This window comes from Oncorhynchus kisutch, linkage group LG13 (assembly GCF_002021735.2).
Source record: "Oncorhynchus kisutch isolate 150728-3 linkage group LG13, Okis_V2, whole genome shotgun sequence".
Lineage (NCBI taxonomy): Eukaryota > Metazoa > Chordata > Actinopteri > Salmoniformes > Salmonidae > Oncorhynchus > Oncorhynchus kisutch.
The window spans coordinates 27,955,640-27,968,917 of record NC_034186.2 but is presented as its reverse complement, the minus strand read 5'-3'; the positions used below and the strand labels follow the sequence as shown (position 1 = coordinate 27,968,917).

At 42.7% G+C, this 13,278-nt stretch overlaps 2 protein-coding genes across 5 annotated transcripts in view; one reads left to right on the top strand and one right to left on the bottom strand.

Moving 5' to 3' along the window:
* The window catches only part of angptl1a (angiopoietin-like 1a), a 47,479-nt gene extending 42,382 nt beyond the window's left edge, over nt 1-5,097 (bottom strand). The window contains exon 1 of the mRNA XM_031785931.1: nt 4,789-5,097. The gene's annotated coding sequence lies outside the window, so the exon portion shown is untranslated. The remainder of the gene's footprint in view (nt 1-4,788) is intronic.
* The window catches only part of ralgps2 (Ral GEF with PH domain and SH3 binding motif 2), a 146,409-nt gene that overhangs the window by 111,960 nt on the left and 21,171 nt on the right, over nt 1-13,278 (top strand). For 3 of the 4 annotated variants that reach the window (XM_031785928.1, XM_031785929.1, XM_020499236.2), the window contains exons 9-12: nt 8,985-9,122; nt 9,194-9,284; nt 9,430-9,633; nt 9,801-9,952. In XM_031785928.1, the coding sequence (XP_031641788.1) occupies nt 8,985-9,122; nt 9,194-9,284; nt 9,430-9,633; nt 9,801-9,952 (585 nt within the window). Of the gene's footprint in view, nt 1-8,984; nt 9,123-9,193; nt 9,285-9,429; nt 9,634-9,800; nt 9,953-10,077; nt 10,499-13,278 lie in introns of those variants that run through there. The other variant, XM_031785930.1, reaches the window with a different exon arrangement.

The window sequence follows — 13,278 nt, the reverse complement described above, 5'->3', positions numbered from 1 at the left end:
ACCAAAGGGTTTATGACGTGGAAGTCCATCTAAACCAAAACTGTAATTGGTCCTGTAGGATGAAGAGGAAGACTGAGGGAAGGAGAGGAAGGCGTTTTAACAATATGGTTTTGGGTCTCTGGTTGGATCTCCCAACCCCAGAATGTCTTAAGAGACTGGAGTCAATGTTTTGGTTCTTATATTGTGTTATTTTTTTATTTTACCTTTATTTAACCAGGTAGGCTAGTTGAGAACAAGTTCTCATTTACAACTGCGACCTGGCCAAGATGAAGCACAGCAGTTCGACACAAACAACAACACAGAGTTACACATGGAATAAACAAACATTCCGTCAATAATACAGCATAAAAAATCTATATACAGTGAGTGCAAATGAGGTAAGATTAGGGAGGTAAGGCAATAAATAGGTCATGGTGGCAAAGTATTTACACTAGCAATTAGACACGGGAAAGGTAGATGTGCAGAAGATGAATGTGCAAATAGAGATACTGGGGTGCAAAGGAGCAAAATAAATAAATAAATGCAGTATGGGGATGAGGTAGTTGGATGGGCTGTTTACAGATGGACTATGTGCAGTGATCTGTGAGCTGCTCTGACAGCTGGTGCTTAAAGCTAGTGAGGGAGATATGGGTCTCCAGCTTCATTGATTTTTGCAGTTCGTTCCAGTCATTGGCAGCAGAGAACTGGAAGGAAAGGCGGCCAAAGGAGGAATTGGTGTGTGTGTGTGTGTGGGAGGACTGGAACCCTAGTTGAGTTTCAGTTTCATATGTGGGAGTCTCAGCATAGTAGGGTGTGGCCCCACTCTGCCTTCACCCCACCCCAAAATCAATCACTCTCAAAGTTCCCTCGTGGGATTCACCATGTTTGTGTCTACAAGGCTTCCCTTACTCTCTCCATCCCACACACACACAGTGTCTTCTGACTCTTGGTTTGTGTGTGCCTACTGTCTTTTCTCTCCCTCCTCTAACTCCTTTGTTCCTTCTCTCTCCTTTCCTACCAGAGTAGTTTTGACTCCACACACTCAACTCCCCTGTTTGATTCTCTGTTAACATTTAACAGATCTTTGAATGAGCTCTTTTTGTCTGCTACAGTATATCACCTTCCTCTCCTCAAGCATATGTTCTTTCCACTGGTGCAGGTAACTGATAGTTATGGAGTGTTTTATTGTAGTTCATATTGTTTTAAAGTGGAGCTGACTGCGTTGCAGAACTACTTTGCAGATATGAAACAATCATATCTGTCAAAAATATTAAATTCCCAGTTAATAATTATATTGTTTAAAATTAAGTTCTATTTGACCGAAAATGCCTTGACGTACAGTGAAGCATTTTTGGCAGAATAGATGGATGCAGTTCAGTGCATGATTAATATAATTCATCAATACATTTCTTGGTAGTCAAAAAATATTACTATCAGGCTGTAAATCACAGCTGGCCTGGTACATTGTTTCCTGCCTGCACACATTCAGGATCAACTGTTCCAGTGACTCAATATTTTGAAACAAAAACGGACACCTGTAACTAAAGCTGGGAATGTCAATACAATCAAACTAGAAAGAGCAATGATCACAAATCAGTCATAACGGGGCTAATAGGCTAGCACACGTGTCGAACACCGGGCCTGCCGGCATAAATGACTCTACAGCTAGCTAGCTGCTGGGCGGGATGTCATTGGAGGAGTGGGTGAGTTACCAACTTTTTCCCCTTGCAGTTCTGTAGATGGCTACAGCTAGAGATTCAGTTGTCATTTTGGTTAGCAAGCAAGAAATGTGAATCACTTTGCTTGCTAATGCTGAACTTGAACAACTGTTATCCACAGTTGGCATATCTCTTAGTTGTCAATCAGATGTATTTGGCATCGATCAAATTGGCATCGCTCCCCATTCATTTGTCAAAACGTAGGTTAGGACAAGCATGCTTTGGAAGGCAAGCTGCAGAAGGACGAGCGGCTACTATTCCCTTCCGTTTATCAGTGCAATTTTGACGGACAACTAGCTGAAAAAGTGTGGGAGGGTTTATGTATGGTTCCCTTGTTAGATTTTTAGCTCATCTCGCTCTGGTCTGGCTAGTGTTAGTTGTTGATCTTGTTGATGTGCATAAGCAACTGAGGGAGAGCGAGCTTACCTTTTTACATGGTTGTTTGACCAATAGGACTGTGACGTTTCTAAATGTAGGAGGACTCCCGAGGTATTTACCGAACTCTATTCAGGTGTATTTTGTGGCTTTTGGCGAATGTGTTCTAATGCTCTAAAGTCGCGCTGTTGCTATGCCTGTAAACACAGTCCAGTTAAAAGTGAATGATGGCAGGCCTGTGTGGCAAATGGCCTATTTGCATAATGTCCTACTGTAGTTCTGATTTGGCTATTGCTATAGAATTTTCAAATGCCTTACTATATGGAATTCTAAACATTCTAGGAATTTGAAAATGGCCACATCGAAGTGCTCGCTTGTCCCCCCCCTCCCCCAAAAAATTCCGGGGTGGATTAACAGATTTTAAGATTTCATGTTGCTTCATAGGTGATGGATTACAGGCTCAGAGGACAAAGCTGTGTGTGTACCTATACTTGTGGGGACCAGAAGTCCCCATAAGAATAGTAAACAAACATTTACCAACTGGGGACATTTTGTTAGTCCCCAGAAGTTCAAATGCTATTTTATTAGCTCCTTTAGGGTTAGGGCCTAGGGGTAAGGTTAGGGAAAATAGGATTTTGAATGGGACTGAATTGTGTGTCCCCACAAGTTCAGTTATACGAGTGTGTGTTGTGGCTGGGTAAACCGCTTGTGGTCAGAGCGAGAGCCGCAAACTGAATACCTGTTGTGTTTGTGGGCTGACTGCAGTGTGTTTAAGTTGTTCAGATTCACATATGAATACACCTATTCCTCAAAAGTCTAAGTTTGAATCGTCTCCAACACTTGGATGTCAAGTCTCGTTTGTGCCGGGAATCATGAGCTTGTGTGTATCTATTACTGAGGTAGGGAAGAGTGATGTTTGGAAGACAGTAGGGGTCTCGTTGGGGCCGTGTGTGGCCCCTGTGGTGTGCAGCACAGGGAGCACCCCACTGTGAGGTATAGTTTTGATTGGCCCCATGCCTGCTGTTATGGCCAGCCAGCTCCACTAGCTGTCTGTCTGTAGTTTAACTACAGGACCTTCACAAGCCACATAACCTAAAATTGTTGATAAGTATGGGTTAGGGTTGTTGTAGCCAGAGTGCTCCCCCCCCCCCCCCCCCCTCTTTATCCCTCTCTCTCTCCCATATCTCTATCTCTCCCGCTGTCTCTGTGTGTCAGTCAGATGAGTTAGTGCTGTGATTTACTCTGATTTATCGATTGTTGAAAAACCTGTCACAAAACATTTTCAGAACCTCTAGGCCTGCCCTCATTATGTTTTTAAGATCTGCTTTAGCTGTTAGGCCAGTTCACATAGGCAGTCTTATGTGAACTGTTGCTGTGCTCTTACGTTCCTATCCCCAGTCATACAGCATTAACAGATGTGTATCCAGAGTGAGCGGAGAGTTTTCCATGGATCTCACTTGACAGCAGAGCATGTGTAAGTGAAGACAGTTGAACCTAATTGTGAGTGGCGACCGATATTATAAACGTTCCAAGCCCCGAGTGTCAGTGTGAGGTTTAGAGTGGTTTCTATCTGATGTCTGGATGGAGGGTTGCGTTGTAGGATGATGTGGTCAGAGTAGAATTATATTGTATTATCAGTGTTGTTTTTCTTCAAACGACACCATGAATGGAACCTTCTATTCATTCAGAAACAACTCCATTCGCTATCGATTGTCACAAAATGCGTGCGTGTGATAGTAACATTCAGCCACACACTGTAGAGTGTATCACCACCTCATTATGTTGACTTATTTATTTAACCCTAATCTATCCTGGTTAATTTAACAACCATTTCTCATTCACAGGCAGAGAGGATATTAGGAAACCAAAGCTTAACAGGAGCAAGGGTCCACACACACACACACACACACACACACACTACATCTCTGATCTCGCCATCTGACCTTCTCACTTACTCACACAATAGAATTATGGAAAAACTACAGCTCGACCGAGAGAAGGAAGTTACTCCAGTGAAATACAGTAAATGTCCACTGACTCATTGCTGCTCCCTATATGCTTTTTATTGATCTAGGCTTGTCAGTTAAGAACACATTTTTTATTTAAAATGAAGGCCAAACCCTCCCCTAACCCAGACGACGCCCTATGGGACTCCCGATCGCCTGTTGTGATACAGCCCGGAATCGAACCCTGGTCTGTAGTGATGCCTCTAGCACTGTGATGCAGTGCCTTAGACCACTGCACCAGTCAGGATACTTGAAAGGTAAAGTTTCTATATCCCAATAAAGGCCCAGCAGCAGTGAATGGACATTTACAGTGTAGCAGGTTACCTGTTGCTGAGCTCCTGTGTGTAGCTAGTTCCCTTGACATCCACATGCAGCCCATCTGTCTCAGGCTCTCTGTCTAAGGAGTCCTTCTCACTCACTGTACAGAGTCTCGCTGTACATAAGCCTCAAGGTAAAGCTAGACCGATCTAGATACCAGTCCCCTGGAGAAACAGCGTTGCTAAACTCCCCTGATTCTTCTTCACCCAGAAAATAACTGCTAACAGAACGTTCTAACCTCTCCTGCAGAGCAGAGCTCTCCCAGCTGCTCACATAGCTACACAGCACAATGCATGGAGTGAGAAAGCAATCCTCAGTGAGCCTCGGTGCTCCAGTTCAGTCCCCTCAGGCTCTGCTCATCTACACTTCTCCCATCTTACACAGGTGCTCACCTCTGTCATGTGGTTAGATCTCCGGAGCTTCAGAATCCAGAAGCTTGCTGTTGGAAGCCTGCTGCCCAGCAAAGTCCCCTCCCTGTGGGCTCAGTGAGGCTGGCGTTAGGGTTTAGAGCTGGAGCTCTCTGTTCATGACTAAACTACCGGTTACTTCTACTTACTGAGCTCTGGTTCCTCAAGGTTTTCACAAATGATTGGCTGGAGAGGGAAGGGAGGGAGAGAGGAGGGTTTGGAGGAGGGAGGCTGTTTTTCCACCTCCTTTTCTCCCTGTTTCTTTTGGTATGCCCCAGCCCACCTCTGATGTCACTGGTCTGAGAAAAAGAGAGTGAGATATCAGAAGAAGCTCCCCCTAAAATATGTTTTTTTAAGGAAAGATGTAGGTAGTTGGAGAAACTTCTGAGTTCAAGAATCAGTTTGACTTTCTTTGTTTGGGGCAGACACACACACAGGTCCAGGTCTTCTCAGTAACCCACATCCCACTACTACTCCAAACTCACCAGCCTCTGTCTGGCTTACTCCTCTGTGCTTAAACCCCTCTGTGTGATTCAGAGACTCCGTCCATCCCTTCCTAACCCAGCCTGTAGTGATAGGGTTTATGCTGTGACAGTAATTCTGATGTCGTTGTCTCAGGGTTTACAGGAGCTTCCTTTAGACACTATGTAATACAGACCGCTATGCACGAGTGGGTGTTTGTTGGTCACACTACTTTGTAGAGAGATGCAAAGGAGGCTCCAGGTGTATGGAGAGACCCTCTTCCTCACCTCCCCTATCCCTCCCGTTTCCTCCCCTCCGACCCTCGGCCATAGGAGATGTCAGAAAGAGGGAGGGGGGACTAGTTGATAATTAAACCCACCAGTTCTATTCATGCACCACACATTTCCAGATTGAACACTGGAATGAGAAGAGGGGGATCAGAGGAGAGGAAAGTAGGAGAAGGGGGACCTTTTTCCCCCTGGGACTTAGTAACGGCTTCCTACTCTTGTCCTATATTTGTGAGTCCACACACACACGTTCTGGGCAGACTTCACTCTTGCATGACTAACTGTAGTCATCCGTCTGACACACTATGAAATTACCAGTAATGGCGGTTAAGCCTTCGTTGTCTCTCCCTCTCCTTCTCTCCCTCTCTCCTTCCTTCTCTCCCTCCTTTCCTCCCCTTCTCTCCCTCCTTTCCTCCCCTTCTCTCTCTCCTTTCCTCCCCTTCTCTCTCTCCTTTCCTCCCCTTCTCTCTCTCCTTTCCTCCCCTTCTCTCTCTCCTTTCCTCCCCTTCTCTCTCTCATTTCCTCTCCTTTCCTCCCCTCTCTCTCTGCTTCTAATCAGAGTTTGATGGTATGACAGGCTCTATGTTCCGTGGTGCTGGGCGGGAGATAAATAGAACGGCGATAGAAAGCAGTAGAGAGGAGAATAGAATGACAGATATATGGAGAGGGGGGGGGTGTAGGAATACAGCGTGATGGGAGAAAGCGACAGACAGTTAAATGGTGCTGTAAATTAATCTCAATTTCCAGAGATGGAAACCAGCTACTGCCTTTGTCGCCTAATGATAATATTTATGTAATGAGAGGCTGAGAAGCTTAGAGCTGTAGTACTGTCAGGGAGATGGAGACATCAAGAAAGAGAGTGAGTTGGCTGGGCTAAGAAGAGGAGTGAAGAGCATGTCATTACACAGTGCCTACAGAAAGTATTCACACCATAACGTCCAAGTGGAATTATGTTTTTAGAAATGTTTACTAGTCAATAAGTATTCAACCCCTTTGTTATGGAAATCCTAAATGGCATGGACTCTGTGTGCAATAATAGTGTTTAACATGATTTTTGAATGACTACCTCATCTCTGTACCCTACACATTTATCTGTACAGTCCTCAGACGAGCAGGGAATTTCAAACACATTTATTTATTTTACCAGGTAAGTTGACTGAACACATTCTCATTTACAGCAACAACCTGGGGAATAGTTACAGAGGAGAGGGGGATGAATGAGCCAATTGTAAGCTGGGAATGATTAGGTGGCCATGATGGTTTGAGGGCCAGATTGGTAATTTAGCCAGGACACTGGAGTTAACACCCTTACAATAAGTGCCATGGGTTCTTTAACGCCCTCAGAGAGTCTGGATACCCGTTTAACGTCCCATCCGAAAGACAGCACCCTACACAGAGCAGTGTCCCCAATCACTGCCCTGGGGCATTGGAATATTTTTTAGACCAGAGGAGGAACACCACATCTGGTCTCCCATCCAGGGACTAACCAGGACCAACCCTGCTTAGCTTCAGAAGCAAGCCAGCAGTTGGGATGCAGGGTGTTATGCTGCTGGCAATACATATTCAATCACAGACCAGGGAGGTTTTCCCAATGCCTCGCAATGAAGGCACCTATTGGTAGATGGAAAATACTTGAGTATTCCTTAGCGCATGGTGAAGTTAATAATTACACTTTGGATGGTGTATCAATACACCCAGTCATGGCAAAGATACTTGCATCCTTCCTAACTCCGTTGCCAGAGAAGAAGGAACCTGCTCAGGTATTTCACCATGAAACCAATAGTGAATTTAAAACAGTTCTGGAGTTGAATGGCTGTGATTGGAGAAACTGAGGATGGATCAACAACATTGTAGTTACTCCACAGTACGAACCTAAATGACAGTGAAAAGAAGGAAGCCTGAACCAAAAATATATATATATTACAAAACATGCATCCTGTTTGCAATAAGGCACTGAAGTAAAGCTGTGGCAATGAAATTAACTTTGTGTCCTGAATACAAAGCATTATGTTTGGGGCAAATCCAACACAACACATCACTGAGTACCACTATTCATATTTTCAAGCATGGTGGTGGCTGCATCATGTTATGGGTATGCTTGTTATTGGCCAGGACTAGGGAGTCTTTAGGATAAAAATAAACAGAAGAGAGCTAAGCACAGCCAAAATCTTCAAGGAAAACCTGGTTTAGTCTGCTATCCAACACACTGGGAGGCATGCACCTTTCAACAGGACAATAACCTGTTGAGGACAATAACCCACTTGAGTTGCTTACCAAGATGACATACAGTTTTGACTTAAACCGGCATGAAAATCTATGGCAAGGCTTACAAATGACTGTATAGCCATGATCCACAACCAACTTGACAGAGCTTGAAGAGTTTGAAAAATAATAATGTGCAAATATTGTACAATCCAGCTGTGCAAAGCTCTTAGACTTACCCAGAAAGACTCATAGCTGTAATTGCTGCTAAAGGTGATTCTAACATGTATTGACAAGGTAATCAAGATAAAATGTGATTAAAAAATATATATATTTTTCTTCCACTTTTAGAGTATTTTGTGTAGATCGTTGACCAAAAAATCTAATTAAATTCATTTGAATCCCACTTTGTACAACAATGTGGAGAAAACCGAGGTATGTGAATACTTTCTGAAGGCACTGTATACAGTATAGTTAAGACCATCACTCAACACTGATGTTTGTGTATATATGAATGACTAAAATGTGTGTGTTGACTAAGGAGTAGGGCTTAGTCAGTATGTGGTCTGGAATGACCTCTGCTCCCTGGTGTTGCTTTGAATCCTACCTCGGTCAGATGGGCCGTGTCTTCAGTTGGCTGGAACAACAGAGGTCTGAGAAATGGAGAGGCAGGGAGAGAAGTAAAGATTGGTTGGTCTGCAGGGCAAAAGTTTTTCACTGAGTCAGCAGTTTCTGTTTTCTGTTTACGTTCATGTTTGTGTGTGTTTTTGTAAGAAAGTAAATGTTGAAGTGATGTTAGTTCCTATGACAATGGCGAAGGTACATAAAGATGTCAGCCCCCATGTACTTACCACAAATGCCTTGTTTGCTAAGTTCGCCATATTGTACATGGCTCTTGTTACACTTTTTTTGTAAAGGCGTTAGCTCACTACACATGATCTCAATTCTAGCTCCAAGATGGTGGCAATTTGAAAAAACAACTAGATTGTGCTGTTTTACTGGCACATTGAACCATGTTGCATGCCTTTGTTTAGCACTACCCACAGAGTTCTTAAACTATGATGTCATATCTGATTCCTCCATCTTTATGCACCTTCGCCATTGCATTTGTTACTCTAGTACGTGTTAGTGTTCCAGGATTCTACTTAGCCTAGCATCTCTTGTATTTAACAGTGTTTACCCATGACTGTCTACAAGTCAGACTGTTTCCCCCTCTCTCACTCTCTGTAGGGATGTATCTGTCTGACCTGACATATATAGACTCAGCGTATCCCTCTACTGGCAGCATCCTGGAGAATGAACAGAGATCCAACCTCATGAACAACATCCTGAGGATAATATCTGACCTGCAACGCTCCTGCACCTATGGTACATGCGCGCACGCACGCACACACCACTCCCTGCTCCATACCCTAAGACTAATTTCTCTGTCTCTGTAGATATACCAGTGTTGCCTCATGTCCAGAAGTATCTCAACTCAGTCAGGTACATTGAGGAGCTACAGAAGTTTGTGGAGGATGACAACTACAAGTGAGTAGTGGCTCTGTTACATTAATGGAGTTTGATAAGGTGACATTTATTGGAGGTCATAATCAGGTGTGTTTAGTGTCTGCTTCAGGTGTGTTTAGTGTCTGCTTCAGGTGTGTGGCATGTGGTCCTCATGGGTTGTGTTCAGGTTGTCGTTGAAGATTGAGCCAGCCACCAGCACCCCTCGCTCTACTGCCTCTAGAGAGGACCTCGTAGGTCCTGACGCTTCTACGTCTCCTCTCTGTGGGCATAAGGGCCCCATTGCAGACGGAACCAAAATCCCTCCCACGCCCCCCTCCCCTAGGAACCTCCTCCCCTACGGACACAGAAAGTGTCACAGCCTGGGCTACAAGTGAGTCACCTCAACACTGCGTACTCACTTTAGCTCACTATAATATCCATTACCCCATCATCGTCTGAATTGTATGCCATAATCACCCCTATGAGCTTTTTTTAGGGGGTTTGCAAATTTTACTGCATTGGTATCATGTTTTTAATAGTTATTTTGTTTCTCTGTAGTTTTATCCATAAGATGAATACAGTGGAGTTTAAGAGCGCTACGTTCCCCAACGCTGGTTCTCGTCATCTATTGGACGACAGCGTCATGGAGAGCCACACCCCTGCAAGAGGACAAGCTGAGAGCTCAACGCTCTCCAGCGGCATCTCACTGGGTTAGACACACAACTGTGTTTTGATTCCTGTCTGTTGTTTTATTGAATATTTGAAACATACAATAGACTTGAGTGAAGCAACTCAACAACTACATCACAGTATCATCTAACTGCCTCCCATCCAGAGCGACACACTGAAGCAACCAGGGTCAAAACCCTGCTCACGGGCACGTCAACAGATCTCCCACCAGCCCTCCAAGATCCCCCCCCTTCAGTTCCACAAGATCTGCCCCTCAACCATCCAAGACCTGCCCTTACATTTGCCCCCCACTGAGAAAAATAAACAATAAATAAATACAATAATTCCATTCCCAAGACCCCCAATGCACCAACAACCAACAAAATGAACAAACGAGCGAAAAAAGACCAAGGAAACAACAATGCAAAAAACAAAAGACATCAAATCTAGGACAACAAAAATCATAACAGCTAGGCGAAATGAATATGTTTTAGTGCATGTACAGTGGGGCAAAAAAATAAAAAGTATTTAGTCAGCCACCAATTGTGCAAGTTCTCCCACTTAAAGACTTTTGTTATTGACCAAATACTTATTTTCCACCATAATTTGCAAATAAGTTCATTAAAAATCCTACAATGTGATTTTCTGGATTTTTTTTCTCTGATCTTGTCTCTCATAGTTGAAGTGTACCTTTGAAAATTATAGGCCTCATCTTTTTAGGTGGGAGAACTTGCACAATTGGTGGCTGACTAAATACTTTTTTGCCCCACTATATGGCACTATTTACGTGTGTGTCCGTGTGTGTGCATTTGAAGGAGGGTGTGTGTATTTTGCATGTGTACAAACACCTGCACAGCATCAGCCTCAGGCAAAACGGAATTAACTTAAACAACACTGCCCCTCAGTGTCATTCAAACATACTTTTTGTTTTATTTTGACGTAATCTTTTAACTTATATTTTGACTGTTATTCTATTATTCTGTTACCCTCAACTCCACTCCCACTTGTCTCCAATCCCAACCCTCAGCTTCCCTCAGTCCCTCCCACCCATCTCTGCTGGCCACCCTCTTTATATTTCTATGCACCATATATCTTTCAAATATGCTGTGCATAGAATTTCAATCTGTCTAATCGAATAGAATCCACAGAGTGCGAGTTGAAGATCAATACTTTTACAACGAGAATTAGTATATTAGTAATTGACTGACCTGGTCTCTCCAGATCTCCTAACACGGAACCCAGACCGGCTGCACGCGTGCGCCATCGTGCATAAATGTATTTTTTGTTCCACTACACCAAACGCGATCATGACACGCAGGTTAAAATATCAAAACAAATTCTGAACCAATTACATTAATTTGGGGACAGGTCGAAAAGCATTAAACATGTATGGCAATTTATCTAGTTAACTTGCACCTGCTAGCTAATTTGTCCTGGAATATAAACATTGAGTTGTTATTTTACCTTAAATGCACAAGGTCTTCTACTCCGACAATTAATCCACACGTAAAACGGCCAACCGACTCGTTTCTAGTCATCTCTCCTCCTTCCAGGCTTTTTCATCTTTGAACTTATATGGTGATTGGCATCTACACTTTTACCACGACAACCAGCAAAACATTTAGTGTTTCAATCACCCACGTGGGTATAACCAAAGAGGAGATGGCACGTGGGTACCTGCTTCTATAAACCAATGAGGAGATGGGACAGGCAGGACTTTCAGTGCGATCTGCATCAGAAATAGAAAGTAATTATATTTTAGCTGTTGGCAACACAGACGCTCGCGAGCAGTGTGGGTGCAATAATTGAATAACATGGATTTCTACATTTATTTTGCGACGCTCGTGCACGCTATGTGTCTGGTCTGGTCAGCATGTAACGGTACTATTTCTAGGGTCAATTTTAGATCAATGTTATGCATTTTCAGCCATTCCTGAATCTGACACCAAAAACAGGCTACCTGTGGGCAATACCAAAATAAATGGTGTATTGATTCTGTATCCTCACAACCAAATCTGAAGAGCTTCGATGATTTGTATGCCCCAAATATTCAACGTTTTGTTGGTGGCAAGAATTCTATATAATCATTTTAGATGAAAAGCATGAAGTCTTGAATCTTACTTACATTTTATATATCAACTCGTACACCCTGTACCATGGAATCGGTACATCAAAAATCTCTTCCCAACTATTTTGCAACCTATATAGCAAAGTTGTCAATATCCTGATCCTCAAATGACACTGGCATACATTCCTATATATGCTATTTTTATTCCTCTGCCAGTTTTGATCATTTATATTGGGCAGAAATACCAGTTCCCTACCTCCTCCCGCTGCCACCTGCCGCCTCCAGTTTGGGGGTACAATTAGTTGTGATCTTGGATTGAGCAGACCTTCCCATATAATTCGGATTACTCCATGAAAGACAACTCTACCATTCCAATTTACAATATAATTTAAAAACAAAATACACTTTTCAAAAATCTTTCCCATAAATACCAGTATTTTATCAACCAGCACATTTGAGTTCAGCCGTAATATTTGTTCTATCTTTTCAGGGGGATGAAATTCTAATTGTAGCCAGCTCTGCAATGCTTGTTGGAAAAGGAATAGGGGAAGAGATGAGAAGAAAGGAGGGTTAGTGACTTAGCAGCAGGAGCTTTCACTACTATGACCCCTGACCTATACACCCTGACCCCAGCCCCACGGCAGCCACCACTGCCTTAAAATATCATTCGGAGAGTCATAGATGACTCTGTCTTCAGTAACGAGTTTATGCCAATTATTTGTGCTGGAGATTCAGGAAGAATTTGGGTTCATTTTTCTCCATATTCCTTCCAGTTTGCTTTCTTTTTGTAATAGATTACATTAGATCGTTCTTGAATAAGTTCCTCAAGTTCTTTTTGTTTTTCCTCATTATTATTATTATTATTATTATTATCATTATTATTTTGTATCATTTTTATTGCTATCTACCTGTATATTAGTTCATGGATTTCCCTTGTTAGTCTTGTTTCTTTAGCCAGAAACTGCTTTTTTATTATGGATGAATATTGAATTGAATGACCTCTGAAGGTACATTTTAAAGGTATTCCAAACAATAAGGGGATTTTCTGAACATATATTGAACTGGAAAAATTCTGTTCTAAATTATTCTGTCTTAGTTAAAAATAAATTGTCCTCCAGTAAACTTAGATTAAACATCCCTGTCCATGTGGAAATTATGTGAAGGCCAATTAGATGATGATCCAATCGCATTCTGTCTCCTATTAATGTTTTTAACCTTTGATGCAAGAGAGAAAGAGACAAAGTAGTCAAGATGACCAGCGTAATTTAGCCTCCATGTATATCTCATAAGTAAAAAAAT